Source organism: Microcaecilia unicolor, chromosome 2, assembly GCF_901765095.1.
Source record: "Microcaecilia unicolor chromosome 2, aMicUni1.1, whole genome shotgun sequence".
Taxonomy (NCBI): Eukaryota; Metazoa; Chordata; class Amphibia; order Gymnophiona; family Siphonopidae; genus Microcaecilia; species Microcaecilia unicolor.
In genome coordinates, this window is record NC_044032.1 from 136,877,253 (window position 1) to 136,900,472 (window position 23,220).

General features: G+C 41.1%; 1 protein-coding gene across 1 annotated transcript in view; it reads right to left on the minus strand.

Moving 5' to 3' along the window:
- EDIL3 (EGF like repeats and discoidin domains 3) overlaps positions 1 to 23,220 on the minus strand; it is a 346,239-nt gene that overhangs the window by 300,947 nt on the left and 22,072 nt on the right. Inside the window, exon 2 of the mRNA XM_030193358.1 lies at positions 8,804 to 8,932. Within this exon, the coding sequence (XP_030049218.1) occupies positions 8,804 to 8,932 (129 nt within the window). The remainder of the gene's footprint in view (positions 1 to 8,803; positions 8,933 to 23,220) is intronic.

A 23,220-nucleotide genomic window follows, 5' to 3' on the forward strand; every position in this document is an offset into this window, starting at 1 on the left:
CTGTCAGCTCCGCTGGTTCCCTGCTCCCTCTGCCCCGGAACAGGTTACTTCCTGTTCCGGGGCAGAATGAGCAGTGAGCCAGCGGAGCCGAGAGCCACATGGCTGCTCCCAGCAGCTAAGAATGCACATGGGGGGGGTTGATGTGACGGGGGGGGGGGGTCATTGTGCTGGGGGGGGGGGTCATTGTGCTGGGGGGGGGTGTCGTGCTGCATCCGGGGGGGGGGGTGAACATTGGCTATTCGCCCCTGGTGGCAGTCGACCTAGGATCATCAGTGTGTCTACCACCCTGTGACCTCAATTCACATCCTCTAGTTCTACTACTTTCCCATATCTGGAAGAGATTTGTACGTATATTAATACCTTTCAAGTACTTAAACCTCTATATCATATATTTCCTATACCTCCATAATTCTAGGGTATATATATTCAGGTCTTCAAATCGCTTCAAGTCATATGTCTTTTAGCAGAAACCCCATACCATTTCTATTACTTTCTTCTGAACCACTTCAGGTCTTATTCAGACCACTAGCTAGAGAGCTATCCAGATAAAGTCAGGAGAGCAAAACGGTTGTCCTAACTTAATCCAGATAGCTATCCAGTTAGCAGTCTGAATATTACTGCTAACCAGATAATTTCCAGCTCCATACAATCTCTGTTCATGGATCACCGCAGGCATGTCTGGATAATAGCAAGGAGTCAAAAATCAGCAAGGCAGGTGGTTTGCCAAATCCAATATGGAAGATAAAACAACAAGGAGCTTTTTATCTATTAATAAAAACTGTGTTTTTTTACAAGGTCTATCTTGTTGTTTTATCTTCCATATTAGATAATAGCAAGGACAGGAGAGGAAAATTCAATGGCACTATCCATTTAGGGCCCAATTCTATATATGGCGCCTAAAATTAACACGCGATAGGCAATCACACCTAAGTGTAGTCTAAATACCATTTGTAAATTAATGCACGGTATTTAGAATATGCTTAAATGTAGTTCATGTGACTAAATCTATAAGTGTCGATCTACGCCAACAAAAAGCTGTTGTAAATCCCTGCGCATAGATTTGCAAGCACCGGCCCATATTTTATAACAACACACATAGATTTTGGAAAGCCCATGAAATGCCCATTTCCATAACCCTAACCAAGCCCCTTTTTGCCTGCATATGTTAGAATTTAGATGCAGTACATTACAGAATACGCTCAGCATTCTACGTAAATTCAAATGTTTGCCAATTAGTGCTCATTACTGCTTGTTAAGAGCTGTTAACACTTAACAGCTTGTTAAAACAATTAATCTATGTATTTATTTATTATGATTGATTTACCGCCTTTTTGAAGGAGTTCACTCAAGGCAGTGTACAGTAAGAATAGATCAAACATGAGCAATAGGCAATTACAGCTGTAAAAATATTTGAAAACAGTACAAAGTATGGCATGGTATACTAGCAATGTCAACACAATATGTAATAGAACATTATAATTGGTAGTGAAGGGTAAGGCAAAGTTGTAAGGAGTGGAGGAGTGGCCTAGTGGTTAGGGTGGTGGACTTTGGTCCTGGGGAACTGAGGAACTGAGTTCAATTCCCACTTCAGGCACAGGCAGCTCCTTGTGACTCTGGGCAAGTCACTTAACCCTCCATTGCCTCAGGTACAAATAAGTACCTGTATACAATATGTAAGCCACATTGAGCCTGCCATGAGTGGTAAAGCGCGGGGTACATATGTAACAAAAAAAAAAACATATAGATGGGTAAGAAAGTAGGAAGAATTAGAAAGTAAGGTGACTGATTTTAAGAAAGTTGCCCTTGGAGGAGTGGATAAACATGTTCTGCTACAGTATGTGCAGGCCGAATCAATCCTTGTGTGTGTGAGTGAGACTAACAAGTTAGTTACTTCTTCCATTAAAGGCTTGGTTGAAGAGCCAAGCTTTCACCTGCTTCCTGAAGTAGAGATAGTCTTGTATTAAGCGAAGCCTTTCAGGCAATGCATTCCAGAGTGTGGGGGCTACTCCGGAGAAGGCTCACTTGCGGGTATCACATCATGTAATGTCTTTTGGAGAGGGTGTAGTTAGTGAAAGTCCTTGGGAGGACCTTAGTGTCCTTGGCTATGTGAGGAGGATCATCCTATTCTTTAGATACTCTGGGCCATATCCTTTCAGGGCCTTGAAGATCAGACATAGAGTTTTAAATTTAGCCCTGTATTGTACTGGTAGCCAATGAAGTTTTTGCAAAAATGGTGTGATGTGGTCACGTCGCTTGCAACCTTCTATGAGTCTTGTTGCTGCATTCTGAATTAACTGGAGCTGGTGCAGGTCCTTTGTAGTCAGACCATTGTATAGTGCATTGCAATAATCAAGTCTTGATGTTACCATGGCATGCACAACTGGGATAAGATTTACCTTCTTGATGTAAGGAGCGAGGCAGCATAGCTGTCGCAAATAATAGAAGCAGCTCTTGAAGGTTGCTTTGATTTGGGGGAATCAGAGTAAGGGTTGAATCTAACTGTATTCCAAGGTTCCTGACTTGTGATTTGAGGGGGAGTTCATACTTCCCAAAAGGGATTTTGATGTCAGGTATATATCTACTTGTGCTAGGGACCCAGAGAAGCTTGGTTTTACTTGGATTCAGGCAAAGTTTGTTGAGTTTAGCCCATTCTTGAATTGATGTTAGACAGGTAATCAGTTTATTCAAGGCTGTAGGTAAGTCAGGTTCAATGGGTATGAGTAGCTGCACATCATCTGCATAGACGTAGAACTGAGTGTCCATTGACAAAATCAGCTCAGCTAGTGGTTTGAGGTAGATATTGAACAGAATAGGTTACAGTATCGATCCTTGTGGTACCCCACAGGTCAGTGTCCATGGTGGTGATGAGTTGTTGCCAAACATTATGGATTGTTGCCTGTCTGATAGATAGGATCTGAACCAGGCAAGTACTGTTACATTGATACTTGTTTCTGTCAGTCGTGCTAGCAAGATATCATGATCCACAGTGTGAAAAGCTGCTGAGAAATCTAGCAGTACTAACATTGAGGCGAATCCCTTGTCTCGGTTTCTGTGAAGAGCATCTAGCAGGGATATGAGGACTGTTTCTGTTCCATAACCGGGTCTGAATCCAGATGGACATGGATCTAGCCAGTTACTCTTTTCTAGCCATTCATTAAGTTGAACACCAACTGTTTGTTTTATGAGTTTCCCTAGAAACGAGATTGTTGGATATTGGCCTGTAACTTTCAAGTTTGTCCTGGTCAAGGTTGTTTTTCTTCAGCAGAGGGCGAACCACTGCCCTTTTTAATGCTGTTTGCAGTTGCCCATTAGAAAGAGAGGTGTTTACAATTTTTGTGGCACCTTCTATAAGGCCCATACTTGCCTGCTGCACTATCTTTGATGGGCAGGGATCAAGGGAGCAGGTAGTTTGTCGAAGGTCTCTTAGGATTTTGTCAAGGGTCTCCTCTGTCATTAGGCTAAAAGTGTTCCATCTGTCTCTGTTTGGAGGGGGTGAGTTTGTGCACCCCTGGTTGACTGGTTGGGCACTGGGTGCAACTGCCTGTAAATCCTGGTAGAGACTTTTAATTTTGTTGGTAAAGTATGCAGCAAAATCATTGTAGTTCAGTTTAGACTGGGCAGGCTGGTTCTGTTATGGGGATTGCAGTAGGCTGTTTACTATACTGAACAGCTGCTTGGTTGAATTGGCAGCCTGTGCAATGCATTGAGAGAAATACAGTCTTTTTGGTTGCTGTTAAGGCTTGGTGGTACTTTGTCATCTACTCACATAGTTATAGAATGCACCTAGATTTACACATGGAATTGCGTGTTTAACTCTAGGCACGCTATATAGAATCTGGGGATAGTGCTACTAAAAATCTCTCTCACTAGCACTTATATGGGTAGAAGCTGCTCCTACTTGGATAAATACCTTTGAATACTAACCTCATAATTTTTTGTCCCACTCAAACTACCCTTCTTTTGAATCTGTGCACTCGGGTCATTCTAAATGTATAATTAGAAGCATTCTGAAATCAACATTTACACGTGTATGCAATTGTTTGTGTTGATGTCTAATTAGGCTTTTAAAATGACCTCCTAAATAATGCTAAAAATAGCAGAATGAAATACCCACTTGCCAGCCAAGAGGAAGATGAAATATATTACCAAATCCACTTCTATACGTAAGCACATCAACAGTCAATGTTATAATACAACAAATTAGGCAATTTATCAACCGTGTCATAGACATTGCATGGTCAGGCTGTCACACAAGTAGCAGCTTCAAACAGATAATGAATAATTTAAGAACTGCATCTAGAAACATATATAGCTTTTCAAAAAAAGTAGTAGGTAAGCAGCAGCTAAAAGCCAGAAAAGCTAGGGTTAAAATTCCATCGAAGCTTCTTGTGACTTTGGGCAGGTCTTCTAACTTTCCACTACCTCAGGTACAAACTCAGGTTGTAAGCTGTCTAGGGACAGAGAAATACCTATTGTACCTGATTGTAACTTTCCATCAACTACTACTGAAAATGCATGAGTTAAATACAAATATAGATTTGTATTCATTGCCCTGATAGACATACAATGTGCCATTTTTAGGTCCCTGGCACAATGCAGCAGCCATTATTAAGAGAAATCCATGGGAGACGTATGTGTTAAGCAGTGAGAGTCTGATAGGTAAGGTTGAGGAGAGGGATCTTGTGGTGATAGTATCTGAGGATCTGAAGGCAACGAGACAGTGTGACAAGGCGGTGGCCGTAGCGAGAAGGTTGCTAGGCTGTATAGAGAGAGGTGTGACCAGCAGAAGAAAGGAGGTGTTGATGCCCCTGTACAAGTCATTGGTGAGGCCCCACCTGGAGTATTGTGTTCAATTTTGGAAGCCGTATCTTGCGAAGGATGTAAAAAGAATTGAAGCGGTGCAAAGGAAAGCTACGAGAATTGTATGGGATTTGCGTTACAAGACGCATGAGGGGAGACTTGCAGACCTGAACATGTATACTCTGGAGGAAAGGAGAAACAGGGGTGATATGATACAGACGTTCAAATATTTGAAAGGTATTAATCCGCAAACGAATCTTTTCAGGAGATGCGAAGGTGGTAGAACGAGAGGACATGAAATGAGATTGAAGGGGGGCAGACTCAGGAAAAATGTCAGGAAGTACTTTTTCATGGAGAGAGTGGTGGATACTTGGAATGCCCTCCTGCGGGAGGTGGTGGAGATGAAAACGGTAACAGAATTCAAACATGCATGGGATAAACATAAAGGAATCCTGTTCAGAAGGAATGTATCCTTGGGAGCTTAGCAGAGCCGGTGGTGGGAGGCGGGGCTAGTGGTTGGGAGGCGGGGATAGTGCTGGGCAGACTTATACGGTCTGTGCCCTGAAGAGGACAGGTACAAATAAAAAGTAGCACATATGAATTTATCTTGTTGGGCAGACTGGATGGACCGTGCAGGTCTTTTTCTGCCGTCATCTACTATGTTACTATATTATTGAAAAAGATCCTAAGCATAGCATCTTGGGACTGGTAAGACCTTTCCAACATTAGTTTGATCATCATCAAGGTATATTTTATTATTTATTATTATTTTATGTCTATACTGCTTCCCTGCCCGAAGGGCTATTGAAGTGGCTTACAAAATTTCAAAAACATGCCCAGTAATTAAGCGAAAACTCACTGAAACTTGTGTAACACAAGTATATCTTCTACAACTTTATATGTAATGATTGATTCACAGATCTATACATAGGACCAGTGGTATAGCCAGACAGCTGATTTTGGGATAAGGGCCTGAGCCCAGTGTGGATAGGAACCAAATTTTCTCCTCGCCCTTCCCCTGACAGCACAACCCCCCCCCCCCCCACACACACACACACACAAATGCAAAATATAAATACCTGATCTCTAGGCCCCACCAGCTGAAGACCACCTCCTCCTCCTCTGGTCTGGCGGCCAAAATTCTCCAGGCTCTGGAGTTGGCAGCAGTGTTCCCAAGCTACTGCCACCCTGTACTCCCTGTGCGTGCTCAGTTTTCAAGCCTGCATGGTGGCAACAGCAGTATGGGGACACTGTCATTGGCTGAAGATCTTGGAAAATTCTGGCTGCTAGACCGGAGGGGAAGGTGGTCTTCTGCTGGAAGGGCTCGGGGATCCCCACCAGCCACAGCAAGTAAGATAGCTAATTTTTGAGGGGCCTGAGCCCAAAGTGGGGTTGCCCAAGCAACCAGTACCCCTCTCCCCCATGGTTACTCTATTGCACAGGACAATTTAATGAAACAAATATACTGAACATGAACTACAATGAGAGATGAAATAAGTTCAAAAAGGTTCTTATAGGAATAGGCAGGATAATCCTCCAGAACATATATCCTTTGGATCATAATATTTATCCTATAACATCAACTGCATAACAATTAACAACAACATACCCTGCTCTAACAATTAGGTGCACAGGCCCTGCAATTTCTATCTTTGGAATCAGAAACAAGAAAGCAACCGATCTACTAGATCCAAAGCGGAATAGAAGAAAGAAGTAGACCTTATGAAGAAAAAAACAGTTCTTTATTAGTTGTTCAAAGCTCCCAGGATTCACAAACCAGTAACTGACATGGCCATGTTTTGCTAGAAGTACAGGCTGCATCAGAGGCAATGAAAACCAGCTGGTGTGGGACTACAAAATTCACCAATGCCAATTACAAATGTCTCTCTTCCTGGGTCTGAGACACATTTGAAATCAGCATTGGTGAAGTTTGTAGTCTCACATTAGCTGGTTTTCATTGCCCCTGATGCAGCCTGTACTTCTGGCAAAACATGGCCATGTAGGGCACTGGTTTGTGAATCCTGAGAGCTTTGAACAACTAATAAAAAGAACTGTTTTTTCTTCTTAAGGTCTGCTTCTTCTTATATCCTTGGAATCAGACATTGATGAAAATTACATTAGGGGCATGATAAGATCACCCCGTATGTAACCATGAAGGTAGATCTGTATACAGTGCTTTTTTGAGGGGGTACTCGTGGGTACTGAGTACCAGTACCTTTTCCAGTGTCTGCTAAAATTGACCCATGGACCACAAGTTTTAATGAAAGAGCTCAGGCTCAACACACCAATTCTGCCTTGTCATAGATTCTGTGACTGGTTGTAGGGGGCCTGGCTATTGTGGGGTGAGTCCCTCAGTGATCACCCCACCCCTGAAGGGTGGCCTGGCATTTGAGTACCGACACCTTTTTTGCTAGAAAAATTGCACTATCTGTATAGGAATTTAAAGGGCTCATCTTCAATCAATTAACAAAGACAATACAGATTTATGTAAAATGCTGTCAGTATATGAAGGCCAAGGAGTGTATAATTTACTTGCTTTGTATATGATGTTTTGGTGTTACATAGTTTGGTCACAACTAGCATCAAATAGTGATTTGCATCTACATGCATTCATGTTATTTTGAATGCCATAGTTGCCTACTTTCCCCAGAACCATCGTTATGCATGTATTAGACATGACAGCAATATGATTAGGTTTCTATGACACAGTCATTTTCACTGTGATGTGAGCCTGAAGATGGCTTTTGTAACCTAATCAGTTTCACATACTGTTTCCAAACCCAATGTCTCTGTCCTTTCACATACACCTCCTTTGAATAGTTTAGTCTGTATTATTCAGTTTGCAGATGATGGGCCGTCATATGTAGGAGTGAAGAACAAAACTTTCTATTTGTTCAAACATTTGACACATTGCTTGTGATTGACATGGTTTTCCTTCATGTGTTGGACTGATTTTGAATTGAGTGAAGGCAAGATTAGCATACAAAGGGACTAAAATAGCTGTTTTCTTTGGCCTACTTTGAAAAGGCTTAACAGATTGGGGGGGGGGGGGGGGGGGGGGGGGGGGGTTGTGTTTGTATGTGTTTCCCCCATAACAAATTTTTTTCTCACATCTTGTTCACACCAAATTTTCAGGACACTTTAAGGGGAACATGAAACTGATGAGGTTAGATTTTATTCGCTGGATCCATGCTTGTGTGCAAACCATTCACAACCTGGAAAGTAGGTTCCTATAGTTCAGGTTCCTTGGTTTTTTTTTTCTTTGTCTTTTTTTAATATATATTTCTTTCCTTATCCTCTATACAACAGCCTCTTCACATAATTATAAAGGGAGATTTTCTTTTTCCTTTTCTTATTTTCTTTTTCCTTTTCTTATTTCTTTGTCCATCATTGAACCATATGGAATGGGACTGTGTAACTGGCAGTGTGGTGATTAAAGCGGAGGCAGCTGTACTTGGAGTTTCATCATTAGCATAAGTTCATATCTAGGTGGTAACATACTTAGTATGCTTCATCCACTGAGCTCCAGATTCTGCTGCTGCCAAGAGATCATCTCTGCATATTCAGAACTGGATTTATATACAACACAATTTAATTCCCATGTACTATATTCAAGTGAGGTATTCTAAAAATCAAAATATTGGAAAGCACTAGAGCAGCCTGTGAGCTGCTTTTTAATACAGAACATGGTTGTTTTATTTGCTAACCTCTTTAAACATCTACATGTTTCTAAAATCACAAATCTGGTTGAATCAAGCCCCAAATCCTTTAATTGCTAGTGTTTACAATAAGAAGCACATTTCTATATGTATAGAGCTGAACAGCAAATAGCATAATTACACATTATTTTGGAAGTTTGGAACTTCCAAAAATCGATAAAATTGGTCAACCAAAGATTACATTCATAATAAATTCATATAACATGAAACATCAATTACTTTAATGTAAGGACAACTCTCAATATTATATTGCAATAATTATAACAAAAGCTGCACTAACTTACTGTGCTGGCAATGAATCCCATTAAAGCCATCTGGACATTTGCAGACATATCCAATGAATGTGTCTCCTCGATATGCTTCACTAATTTCACAAGTTCCACCATTATGGCAAGGATTAGGAAGACAAGGTCCTAAAAAAAAAATGACACTTGCATTATATTTTAGGATCATATGTTACGTACAAATTTCCTACCTCTTTCTAGTAATAGACAAACCACTGGATATATTGTGGCCCTTTTACTAAGGTGTGCCCAAAAATGGCCTGCGCTGGTGTAGGTGCATATTTTGGATGCCTACAGGTCCATTTTTCTGCATGCCTGGATAAAAGGCCTTTTTTGAGGCCAAAAATGGATGTGTGGCAAAAATAAAATCACCGCATGTCCATTTTCAGCCTGAGACCTTACTGCCACCCACTAACTTGGCAGTAAGGTCTCACTGGGTGGTAAGCGTCAGTGCACGTAGACTGCCGATGACCTCCAGGTAAGCACTATAAAATAAAAAATATTTTCTACCGAGTGTTTTGGACACACGTCAAAAATGGTATTACTGCCCGGGACACATGGTGGCCGGGCAGTAGTTCCAATTTGATGCGCATTAGACGCACGTAGGCGCCTACAAGCCTTAATATTGTGACTTTTAGTCAAGGCCAGATAATGTATTCGGCAAAGATTATAAACTTAGGGTTCTGTTTACTAAGTAGCGCAAAGGGCTCATTAGCATTTTTAGCATGCGCTAAACACTAAAGACACCCATAGGAATATATGGGTGTTTCTAGCATTTAGTGTATGCTAAAAATGCTAGAGCACCTTAGTAAACAGGGCCCTAAGTAACATTGATAGTAAACGGATACCTCCTAGATACTAGAGCACCAATGGTGACTTTCAGTTGTGAGAAAGGCATGCACAGAAATATATTTAAGAGGTTCCCCAAATCTCCCCCCTATTCTCAAAGTTAAGACATCAAAAATGAGCCAGGTCTTTTTGTTATGTAGAAACAGAAATGCTAAAATTAGTGAAGTAAAGATCTGAGAAGACTCTTTGAGTACTGATATATTTAGAGAAAGTGAAGAAAATTAGTGGGTTCGGGTATGACAAATAATTAGAGAGAGAATGGAACAGGGAGCGAACTAACAATTTTTAAGGCCTGTTTACCATGCCACATGTAAACTGGCTGCTTTAATGTATAATTTAGTAATGAGCTTTAATTTGCTTATAAACAGTCCTGGTCTGGTCTTGCAAAACACATAGGTAATTTAAATCCACAGGGTATGCCACAGTAAAACTAGGTAGGTAGATGCATATACCTACTGTTTTATGTGAGGATTTTAATGCTTTTTAAAGTAACAATGTTACATAGGGGGTATTTATTAGTATGGCTTAAATATATATATATAGTAGACCATAAACCATAGATATGAGACACATACAGCTGCACTTTAGGGTTATAAGTAGCCTCTTTGGATAAATCATTCTTAGTATACCTGAGACATAACACAGTATGTTTTGATTCATCTAATATCTCTGAAGTACAGGAAATGTAGAATCATGGATGTGTGTTGTGTAGCTGACAAAATAACAGATGGTTATGTATAATGTAGTTGGGATCATATAAATGTGCTTGGCATAAAAGTGTGAGTATGTTAGTTCTGGTTGAATGAGAAAGGAAGGGGGTAAATAGGTACATTTAAGAAAAACTAAGAGTAGAATCAATAAAAGGGATGGGGTAGCAATTAACTGGTTAGTTTTAACAGGTTAACCTCACCCAAAGACTCAGACTCAGCAAACTGGCTGAAGTTCTGGCTATCTGGTTAATTCTAACCACACAAAACTTGTGGTTAGATTTGAGCAGCTATTTGTGCAGAACACTTAAAATGAATATTTAGCTGGTTAGTGTTAAACACACAGAAACATAGAAAAATAAAGGCAGATAAAGACCATATGGCCTATCCAGTCTGCTCATCTGTACCATCTACTCTCCCTATCACTCCCTATATACCTGTCTTAAGGCTTTCTTGAATTCAGATACAGTTTTCATTACCACCACCTCCATTAGGAGGCCATTCCATAAATTCACCACCCTTTCTGTGAATATGTATTTCCTCAGGTTACTTCTGAGTCTATCTCCTTTCATCTTCATCCTATACCCCCCTCATTCCAGAGCTTCCTTTCAATTTAGAGACTCATCTATTGTGCATTTATGCCAGCACTTGGAATGGATGTCAAAATGTTGGATCTTTCTGCCACATTTTGGGCAGGATCTTAACTCTGACTTTGAAGGTACGTGCAATTAAGATATGTAGAGCTAGATAGAAACAATAAAATGAAAAAAAAAAAGTAAAATGAGTAATTCACAAAAAAGAACATAAGACAGAAGTGCTTTCTACTGTGTCCATTCAGGTGAACAGAAAAACTTAAGATCTGAGGAAATGTGGAAGGGCTGCACATGCTCAGAACTTGGAGACAAACAAAGCAGATCAGTCAGTAGTGTAATTCAAAATTTATTACAAAATAATTGCCCGACACAGACTGTGTTTCACCCACAAGGGCTGCATCAGGGGCTCTAAAATAAGGTCTTTATATAGATTTATTTATTTATTACATTTGTACCCCGCGCTTTCCCACTCAAAGCAGGCTCAATGCGGCTTACATAGTAATAGGGGTTACAGAGTGTTGCTAGAGAAAATATATGTGAAGTATATTAGAATAATGAGAGAGAAGGGAGATGGGATATGGGATAGACATGGGACACTTTGGTGGGAGGTGTAGTCTGGTTCATTGTTTTTGTCTCCTGGATATGTGTTAGGAATATGGGTTCATAGGGATAGAATTTGGGTAGACTTGTTTGAACAGGTGGGTTTTTAGTGATTTCCGGAAGGGGAGATATTCACTGATTGAACGGATAGGGCTGGGGAGGGCATTCCAGAGTTGGCTGCCTAGGAAGGAGAAGTTGGATCCATGATAAGTTTTGTACTTGAGTCCTTTACAATTGGGGTAGTGTAGGTCTAGGTAAGTTTGTGAAGTTTCAGATTTGTTTCTGGTTGGGAGGTCAATCAGATTGAGCATATAGTCCGGGGATTCACCGTGAATAATCTTGTGGATTAATGTATGGACCTTGAAGTTGACTCATTCTCGGATAGGGAGCCAGTGAAGTTTTTTACGAAGAGGAGTTGCGCATTCAAATTGTGGTTTGCCAAAGATGAGTCTTACTGCAGTATTTTGGGCACTCTGCTCAGAACTTTCCACTATATTTTGAACTCTAGTAAATCTGTTCCATCCTTTGCACAAGTCAATCCTGTTTGTTGATGGGAAAAAAAAGAAATGGCAGAACTAGAAAGTGTACAGAGGAGTGTGACTGAAATGAAAGCGTGGAATGGCAATAAGGAAAGGTTGAATGGGTTAGGGCTTTTCAGCTTGGAGATAAGATAGAGGTCTGAAAAACTGAATGCAATGGGTAAATGTAATTAGTAAAAACTAAGGGGCATGGGATGAACTTACTAAGTAGCACATTTAAGACAAATCAGAGAAAATATTTTCCACTCAATGAAAAATTAAGTTCTAGAAGTAACGAGAGAATAAAAATTATTTTCAAAAAGAGGAAGCCTGGGTAGCAGAAAATTCTTGACTAACTGGTTATGTGTATATGTGTGGTGGAAATGAGTATAGGAGTAGTGCTTGCTATTAAGGAGGTATTTTAGAAAAACATCTCTAGCATTTAGCACATGCATATTTAATGCATAGTAGTAACATAGTAACATAGTAAATGACGGCAGATAAAGACCTGCACGGTCCATCCAGTCTGCCCAACAAGATAAACTAATTTTACATGGTATGTGATAATTTATATGCATACCCGAGTTTGATTTGTCCTTGCCATTCTCAGGGCCAGACTCTAGCCAGCAGTCTTCTTGTACTAAAAGTTCTGAAGCTAACATCGAAGTCCCTTAAAATTTACATTCAAGCCCATCCATATCTATTCAGTCAAAATCAGGGAATAGAGTCTGCTCAGCACTGGTTTGCTTCCCAATCTCCGCTAAGAGTCCGTGGATGCATGTGCTAAAAACGCTAGCACACCTTTGTAAAAGGGGCCCTAAGTCTGCACACCTCTGTCTACTAATGCAAAAGCTTGACACTGTAGCACTACAGGTCTTTGGAGTTCAACAGTAGTTGAGCAAAAATAGCAGAGATATTTAAAAAAGCACTCAGAAACAAGAGTTTGAATAGACAATACATAGCAAAAACAACTTTACTGTGGAACTTCAAACTTCTATTTCTTTTTGAAGTTCTACCTCAGTACGTCTAATACTGATTCTTTAAATGTGGCACTTTAATTACTGGGAGAGCTTTTTTCAAACGATTAGTCCTGTGTTGAACCTGTGAAAAGTAATTCCAATTCTGCAGAATCACTTCTCCTACAGAATTAAAAAATGGTATGCCTTTTGCAATATCAGCAGTAATACATCAGTGCAAGAGCCCTGGATTTAGATTGCTTTCCTTTACAAAACAGAATGCATGGCAGTTTGCATTTCAGGTACAGTAGGTATTTCCTACAGATGTATATACTACTACTAATAATCATTTCTATAGTACTACTAGATAGATGCAGCGCTGTACACTAAACACATAAGATACAGCCCCTGCTCGACAGAGTTTACAATTTAATCAAGACAGACAAACAAGACAAATGAGGGATTAGGGAATTATTTATTGTGGGAATGATTAAAACAGGCATGGGTACTGAACAAGTGAATAGTAGTTAGGAGTTAAACACAGCCTCAAAAGGGAAGGCTTTTAGAGTAGATTTGAATACTGCCAGAGACAGAGCTTGGTGTACTGACTTAGGAAGTCTCTTCCTGGCATTCAGTGCAGTAAGATAAAAGGAACGAAGTTTGGAGTTGGCAGTAGAGGAGAAGGGTACCTTAAGAGATTTACCCAATCAACAAAGTTCCCAGGGAGGAGTGTAGGGAGAGACAAGAGTGGAGAGGTAGTGAGGAGCTGCAGAGTGAATGCACTTGTAACTCAATAAGAAGAGTTTGAACTGTGTACGGAAAAGGACAGGGAGCCAATGAAGTGACTTGAAGAGAGGGCTAATGTGAGCATAGCAACAATGGTGGAATATAAGCGATGCAGCAAAATTTTGGACAGATTGAAGAGGAGGGAAATGGTTGAGTCAGAGACCGGTGAGAATCAAATTGAAGTAATCTAAGCATGAGATAAGAGTATGGATAAGGGTTTTGGTAGTGTGCTCTGAAAAACAGCTAAAACTTGTCATTTCTTTCTCTATAATAGCACCAAAATTTGTCACTTCCTTTCAGGGCACAATAACAACAAATTTTGGTGCTATTATAGAGAAAGAAATGGCAAGTTTTAGCAATCTGTTGTATTTGTGTTAGGATGATGGTAGTGAGCCCTTGTGCCCTGCCTGAGCACGGTAGACAGAAGAGTAGCGCCGCACTCGGTCGGGCAGCCAAACAACCCCAACTTCACCTGAGGGCGACCACCGTTCCCCAGGAGTTCAGCCCCCAGGTGCAGGTGGCCACCAGGACTTCTGGATACCAATGGGGTCCGGTGGCCAAGCAGAGATCAGTAGGTCCAATCCAAGAGTCATAGCAGGCAGCACAGCAGAGATTGGTCAGGTTCAATCCGATAGTCAAGTCAAACAGGAAAGTAGACTGCAGAACGCTCAATAACAAGCACCAGACCTCTACAACGATAGAAGCTGAAGCAAGGTATGAAGGGAACCGCGGTTCTTAAATAGTCCCCTCGTCGACCGTAACCTCAGTCAGCTGGGGAGAGCGATCCTGGATTGGTAGGCTGCAGGAGCGGGGTGGAGCAAAGCGAGAGGCGGCCAATCCCACTCCATCAGCAAGACGAGAGACCGCGCCGGAAGGAAGCCCTGCCACAAAGATGCTGATAGTCCATGTGGCCGGCCTTCAGGGCAAATAGGAATGGCCGGCCTCATGACAGAAATGAGCTGACCAACGCTGACCGCCAACATGGCTGGCCATCGCCCTGAGACAATGACCGGAGGGGAACCGCCTGTGCAAAACGCACCACAGGCTGACCTTCAGGATCGAATAGACATGGCCGGCCACGCGACCGAAGCGACATGGCTGCCGCTGACCGCCAACATTTTCCGGCCATCGCTACCGAGATAGTGTCCAGAGGCGAACTGACCATACGGATCGCACCGCAGGTGAGGAACGCAACAATTTGTGCACAGAAAAAGAGAAAGGAACCAAAGATGACCCCAAGGTTATGAGCTGATGAAACAGGGAGGATGAGAGTGTTATCCACAGAAATAGAAAATGGGGGAAGAGGAGGTGAGGGTTTAGGGGGAAAGATAAGAAGCACAGTCTTGGACATTTTCAGTTTCAGATGAAAGTATATATGGGAAAAATGCTTGGTTTGGTTCATTTTCAGATTTCAAATCATTGGTTTCCATTAAAGACAATGGGGTAAGGATTTTCCATCTATTTTCAATGAAATTTGCTTAAAAACTTACTGGTATGTTTTTGCCAGATATACAACAGAGTACAAGACAAGGAGGAGGTAATTTATAATAGGCTGTCTATATGTGATGACATATATGTGTCTGTTTTTAGCTGATTTATAAAAACACAAAGGCACCTGTGCATCATTATAAAATACTAGAGATAATTTGACAGAAATTGTGACTAGATTGAAACCATGGACATTTACACCTGGTCACATTATCTTAAAAAGTTAACCACAAAACACTTCTTTAAACTTCAGGGCTGCTGAACATACAACTTTGACTGGAAACTGAGATATCAGACAAAAAGTTATACAGTTATGTGGAGATGAAAGGCACTCAGGAAGCATGCAAAAAAAACTAGATAGTCCTGGTAAATTTAAATAGACTACTCTTGTTTAGTGATATAAAAATTTGTTTATCTTTAAGCACACACTAACCCCCCCCCCCCCATTCATCCCAATTCTATAAGTGGGTGCTTCCATTTATGTGTCCTAATGCCATTGGGTGAGAGCTTATCTGTAATGTCAATTGGGTGCCCTGATTCTATTATAGAATTCAAGCTGAACCCAGTATTAAATTTATATGCCCCCAGTTACACCAGCCCATTTTGAGTGTATGTACCCTTGCATTTACACATTGTGCCACTTAGATGTGCTGTTACAGAATAGAGCGTAGACACCCTGTTGGATAAGTGTTCACTTATGCACATAGGGGACCTTTTACAAAGGTGTGTATGGGCCTATACGTGTCTAGCATGTGCCAAATCAGCATTACCGCCCAGCTATCACATGCCCTGGGCAGTAATTCTGAATTTGACATGCACCACAAATACACGCCAGAAAATATTTTCTATTTTCTACCACGTGGCACTGACTTGGCAGTAAATGGTAGTGGAAGTGATGCATGCCTACCACCCGGGTACTGCATGAGACCTTACCACTAAGTCAATGGGTGTCAGTAAGGTCTAGTTTTTATTTTGCCACATGTCCATTTTCTGACCACTTGAAAAAGGCCATTTTCCAGGACGCATCAAAAACTGGCCTGGCGCATGCTCAAAAGATGTGCTTGCACTGCCGCAGGCCAATTTTTGCTATGGCTTAGTAAAAGTGCCCTATGGGTTCTGGTTTTCTGTACATTTATGCATGCAAGGAGGCACAAATGCAGGCGACCAGTTATAAAATTACAGTGATGCTATACTTTATTTCTTGATCCAGAAAAAGACTTTTATAATTGATCTCATGACTAATTAATAATGTGTTCATTACTCAGAACTGAATTGGGGGAAAGTTATCAACCCATTAAGATGTGTTATTTTATCACTATTTTGTTCCATTTTAGCACTGTTCCCACTTTCTATGTTCATAGCTTGCCCTCTAGTCCTAGTATTTTTGGAAAGAGTAAACAAGCAATTCACGACTACCCATTCCACTACACTCATTATTTTATAGACCTCTATCATATCTCCCCTTAGCCATCTTTTCTCCAAGCTGAAGAACCCTAGATGCTTCAGCCTTTCCTCATAGGGAAGTCGTCCCATCCCCTTTATCATTTTTGTTGCCCTTCTCTGTACCTTTTCTAATTCCACTATATTTTTTTTGAGATGCGGTGACCACAAATCAACACAATATTTGAGGTGCAGTTGCACCAAGGAGCGATAAAAAGGCATTATAATGTCCTCATTGTTGTTTTCCATTCCTTTCCTAATAATACCTAACATTCTATTTGCTTTCTTAGCGGCTGCCGCACACTGAACAGAGGGTTACTAATAATTCGGATTTCAACTTATAGTCAACGATGACGCCTAGATACCTTTCCCGGTCAGTGATTCCTAATGTGGAACCTAGCATTACTTAACTATAATTTGGGTTCCTCTTTCCCACATGCATCACTTTGCACTTGCTCACATTAAACATCATCTGTCATTTAGATGCCCAGTCTCGCAGTCTTGTAAGATCCTCTTGAATTTTTTCACAAACCGCTTGCAATTTAACAACTTTGAATAACTGTGAATAACTGTGTCATCAACAAATTTAATTACCTCACTAGTTAATCTCATCTAGATAAGGTATAAATATGTTAAAAAGTAGCTATCCCAGCACAGACCCCTGGGGAACCCCACTAACTACCCTTCTCCATTGAGAATACTGACCATTTAACCCTACTCTCTGTTTTCTATCTTTTAACCAGTTTTTAATCCACAAAAGGACAGTACCTCCTATCCCATGACTCTCCAATTTCCTTTGGAGTCTTTCATGAGGTACTTTGTGAAATGCCTTCTGAAAATCTAGATACACAATATCAACTGGCTCACTTTCATCCACATCTTCATTCCACCCCCTTCAAGAAATGTAATAAATTGGTGAGGTAAGATTTCACTTCACTAAATCCATGTTGGCTTTGTCTCATTGATGCATGCTTCTGAATATGCTCAGTAATTTTCTTCTTTATAATAGTGTCTACCATTTTGCCCGGCACTGACATCAGGCTCACTGATCTATAACTTCCTGGATCACCTGCGGAACCTTTTTTAAAATTGGTGTTGCTTTTGTCACCCTTCTGCAAGCTCATTTTTCAATTCTATCAGTACTCTGGGATGAATACAATCAAGTCCAGGAGATTTTCTACTCTTGAGTTTGTCAAATTGCACCATTACATCCTCCAGGTTTATAGAGATTTCATTCAATTTCTCTGACTTGTCAGTTTTGAATACCATTTCTGGCATCAGTATCTCTCCCAAATCTTCCTCTGTGAAGACCGATGCAACAAATTTATTTAATCTCTCCACTATGACTTTACCTTTCCTGATTGTCCCTTTCACCCCTTGATCATATAATGGTCCAACTGATTCTTTTGCCAGCTTCTTGCTTTTAATATACCTACAAAAATTTTTACTTTATGTTTTTGCCTCCTACGCAATCTTGTTTTCAACGTTTCTCTTTGCCTTCTTTATCAGCGCTTTGCATTTGACTTGCCATCTTTTATGCTGTTTCTTATTATTTCATTCAGTTCCTTCTTCCATTTTTTGAAGGATTTTCTTTTAGCTCTAACAGCTTCTTTCACCTCACTTTTTAACCATACCAGCTGTCGTTTGGTCTTCCTACCTCCTTTTTTAATACACGGAATATATTTGGCCTGGGCTTCCAGAATGGTATTTAAAACTGCATCTATGCCTGATGTAAATTTTTGACCTTTGCAGCTGCTCCTCTAAATTTTTTTTCACCATTCTTCTCATTTTATCATAGTCTCCTTTTTGAAATTTAAACACTAACGTATTGGATTTCCTGTGTGTACTTACTCCAAAGCCGATATCAAATCTGATCACATTATGATTACTGTTATCAAGTGGCCTCAGCACCATTATCTCCTGCACCAGATAATGTGCTGCACTAAGGACTAGGGCTAGAATTTTTCCTTGTCTTGTCGGCTCCTGTGCCAGCTGCTCCATAAACCAGTCCTTGATTTCGTCAAGGAATTTTACCTCCCTAGCATTCCCCAATGTTACATTTATCCAGTCAATATTGGAGTAATTAAAATTAACCATTATTATTGTGTTGCCCTAATTTCTGATAGCATTTCTACATCCGTCTGTTCATCCTGGCCAGGTAGACAGTAGTATACTCCTATCACTGTCCTTTTCCCCTTTACACATGGAATTTCAATCCATAGGGAGTCTAAAATGTGTTTTGTTTTCTGCAGAATTTTCAATCTCTTTGATTCAAGGCCCTCATTAACATTCAATGCTACCCAGTGCAGTAGCGAGGGCAGCTGACACCCGGGGCGGGTCGCCGCTGCGCACCCCCCCCCCCAGGTGCAGCGTGGCGCACCCTCCCCCCCCCCCCCCCGGAGCGCACCCCCCCCAGAGCACATACTTATGAGGGAAAGCTGCGAGAGATGGGCGGGAGGGCCGAACCGTCCCGAGTGCATGTTGCTGGGAGCTGCGTCGGCTTCCGCTGGTTCCCTGCTCTCTCTGCCCCTGTTCCAGGGCAGAGGGAGCAGGGAACCAGCGGAGCCGATACCCCCCCAGTGGCATGCACCCAGGACGGACCGCCCCACCGCCCCCCCCACCTTCCTATGCCACCCTTTCACTATGATATAATTTTTACCCTCCTTCCACCAGGTCTCAGAGATGCCTATTATATCTCATTTTTCATTTAGTGCAATATATTCTATTGCATGTTTTTTCTAGAACTAAGTAAGTAAAATTAGCTTAGCTAAAGGAGAAAATATGCATACTTCATAACATAATGTGGAGAAAATGCAACCCAATGGGCTCATATATTTTATTTATTTTTCTAAGAATAAATAAAATGTAATCCTGTTAGGGGGATAATATGATATATAAATATATATTGCAGGAAGTCAGTTCTTAATGAGTCTTTAACTATTACTGTACAAGCCACGTAAGGTACATATTTGCAATTGTACAGTTTCATTCTATTTATTTATGGATGGCATTTTATCCCATATTAGCCCAAGTGGAACTCAGGTTCAATGTGGCTTACAATATAAACGTAAAAGAAAAAATACATCATAAAATATTATATATAGGGAGTGATAGGGGCAAATTCAGTGGGATGTCAGGAAGAAGTGAAATATAAGGAACTAAGGGCCTCTTTTACCAAACTGCAGCAAAAGGGGGCCTGTGCTGGCACTGGTGCATATTTTTCACATGCGCCAAGGCCCCCTTTTACTGTAGTGGGTAAAAGGGAAGTCTCTCTTCCCTGCAAAAAATGGCTGTGCGGCAAGTAAAGCAATTGCCGCACAGCTGTTTCGGGGGGGGGGGGGGGATAGGATGGTACTTGAAGGATGTTATAGGAGATGTCGAGGGGGCTACCAAGCTATTTTTGAAGAACATCAGGGAGCTATTGGTATATTTGAATGATGCCAGATTAGGAAAGTAGGAGAATACTTGAAGGATGTTGGGCTATGGTAGGTGCATTGCAGATAGCATGGATACATCTGTGCTATCTGCAGGAATGACAGTGCACGGTAACTTACCATGTACTAACTATCTTGCTGTCTATGCGCATAACCTATCCATTCTCTACCTGTTCCAGCAATCTGGCATGGAAAATGGTCGTCATATGAATTAGTGAACAGTAAGTATCACAACTGTATTGTAACTGTTACTAATTCACAGGGAAGCTGTTTACCATTGTTGTGAATTGTAATTTGTATTAAAATATACAAAATTTTAAATGCAACCTGTAAAAGTATTTCTGCACATTTGATGTGCTACGCTGATATTTTAAATCTATGGTGTTATCTTTAGTATCTAGGGTGTTTTGAATGAAATGTCAACCTTTCTAAAGAAAATTGTATTATTGCCCTTTAGGACACAGAGCCTATAGTGCTATCTTTGAAAATGTTTCTTTTTATAGACACTGTGCTACAACCTAAAATAATGACCTTTGGGGAAGCTATTTCACTCCAATACACATTTCCAACACAAAGTCTAAGACTTGCTAGTCAGTGAGAAAAATCTGAACTGCATCTCACACTAGGTTTTAAAACACCCATGCCATGTTGAATGTCCAGCATCTTTTTGTGAGAAATGTGCAAGTCTGAACACTAGCTTCTATAGTGGGCTATAGAAAGTATAAACATTCTGAGCACTGGAAGTGTAGAACTGAGATCTGTCTTAACAGTGAATCTCCTCACTGCTGTCCTCAGAGGCCTGCATATGCTCTTCAGGATCCTGGGAGCTCACCAGTTTGGCTTTGTCTCCAGAATAACATAACTAGGCTGATCATATTCAAGGCCTACTGCTAGCAGTGGGATACTGTTGAGAGGTGATGCCAAAGGAGCAAGCACCTTTGGGAGCTCCTTCAAGTCGATGAGGGAGCAAAGTAAATAAGTCAGCAGAGTTAGGAGAATACTTTTATTTATTTATTTATTTATTTGTTTGCTTGCTTCTGACTGAATACTACACTCTGTAAACATTGCAACATCACTGGAAGAGTATTGGGATCATGATCCTATGAGAATTCTGGAGAATGAAGAATAGGTTATGATTACCTGGGACATCACCATTCTGATCAAGGAATTCAAGGAAGCTGGGTATAGTAGTAAAAGAGAACATCACTGATCAAAGGGGTTACTCTGTAAATAAATGCGGAGAAAGAATATCCTCTATTAGAGGCTGACTGAATCTTGGTTTCAGTTATGGTGCCAAAGCTGATCCTTTTTCTGCCCAGTTTTGTTTTTGGCAAAAAGGCTACCACCATGGTTTTGATTTAGGCCAAAACCGATTGTGTATTTCGGTGGAAGATGAAAATGTGTCCTTTGTCCTGTTTGTCTCCCTACCCCTTTCCAAACACAAGTTATCTTTCTTCCCTGCTCATCTGTAAGTGTTGCCCTTGGGCCCATCATACAAATCCCTAGCAGACTAGAGCTGTACTCAGGGTAGGCATGATCCCCATGATCTCCATTCGCTCCTGCCCATGCTGGCTCTCCTCTTAAAAATCTTAGGGGCCCTTTTACTAAGCCACATAAGCATCTACATGTGCCCAACACGTGCCAAAGTGGAGTTACTGCACGGCTACTGCGGTAATTTCATTTTTGGTGCGTGGCAGATACGCACGTCCGAAAAATACATTTTATTTTTAGATGCGCCTATTGGATGTGCACCAAGTGGCATTTGGTGTACGTAGGTCATTGCCTCCTCCTCCCCAGTTTACCTCCAAGCCATCGCCAGTAGTGATTCCCATAGGCAACCTGCACCGGCCCTGCAGGCTTCCCTCTACCATGTCCCCAACAGTGAAGAAACAGGAAGTGACATCATCAAGGGCAGGACATGGTACAGGGAAGCCTGCAGGGCCAGAGCAGGTTGCCTACAGGAATTGATTCAGGTGGCAGCTCAAAGGTAGACTGGAAGGGGGGGGGGGGGAGGTTAAGAGATGCCAAGTTGCCAGCGGAAAAGAAAGAGAGAGAGAGGTACCACCAATAAGGTATTTTGGGGACCACTAGACTGGGTAGGCTGGAGGCAAGAATGGGTGGGCCTGTGCCCACCCAGGACCACCTGTAGCTACGCCACTCCTGACAAATCACCAGTTTGTCTCATTGGTTCACATTCACATAATCAAACTTTGGTTTTCAGTTTAGGCTTTGTCTGAAACCAGGTGATAAGTTTCAGCTGAAATTTCAGTTTTAGCCAAAAGTGTTTAGGCCATTTTGGTAGCAGTTTCAAATTTGGACAAAACTGAATAAAAGCAGTTTCGGTCAGCCTCTAATACCAAGAAATGCAGTTTGAAACGAAGAAATGTGGCAGAAAGATACGGAAATATATCCCATTGTTTTCAGTGCCACAGCTTGTTTAAAGGGAATTTTCAAGCACACCTGGATAGGATGCCTATAAACATTACATCTCATAAACTCCAGAAAGAAAAACTCTCTTTGACCTGACACAAGTACTATGGTGAGCATTAGCAGTGAATTTGAGAGACTGAGTTTATACTTCAGATATCATATCTTCGGAGAAAGATTCTTTATTGTCACAATATGCACAGAACTAACTTATTGGAGACATTCCTCCTTCCTCCTTCAATATGTGGCTCCCCAAAATAGCCTGGCAGCTGTATATTGAGTAATACCAGAGTGAGCAGATTATCCAAAGTCAAATAAAGCTTAAGTTCATATAATTAACTGTGGTTGATAAAAAGAAGACTGCACTACATATCTAATATGTGAGGACATGTCTAACTGAGAATCAAAGTGGAACCATAATCTTGCAACCTAAGTTGTTCATTACCACAATGGAATATGTGCATCTGGGAACTTTTTCACCTCACAATCCACATCCACAGTTTATGTTTCAAAGTTCACGTTGGAGTTCATTGTCCCATAGCCACCACATCATCATATTCAGACAACTATTTACATGATCAATGTGCAAAGGCTTGGTCTTCTTTACAATATATTATCA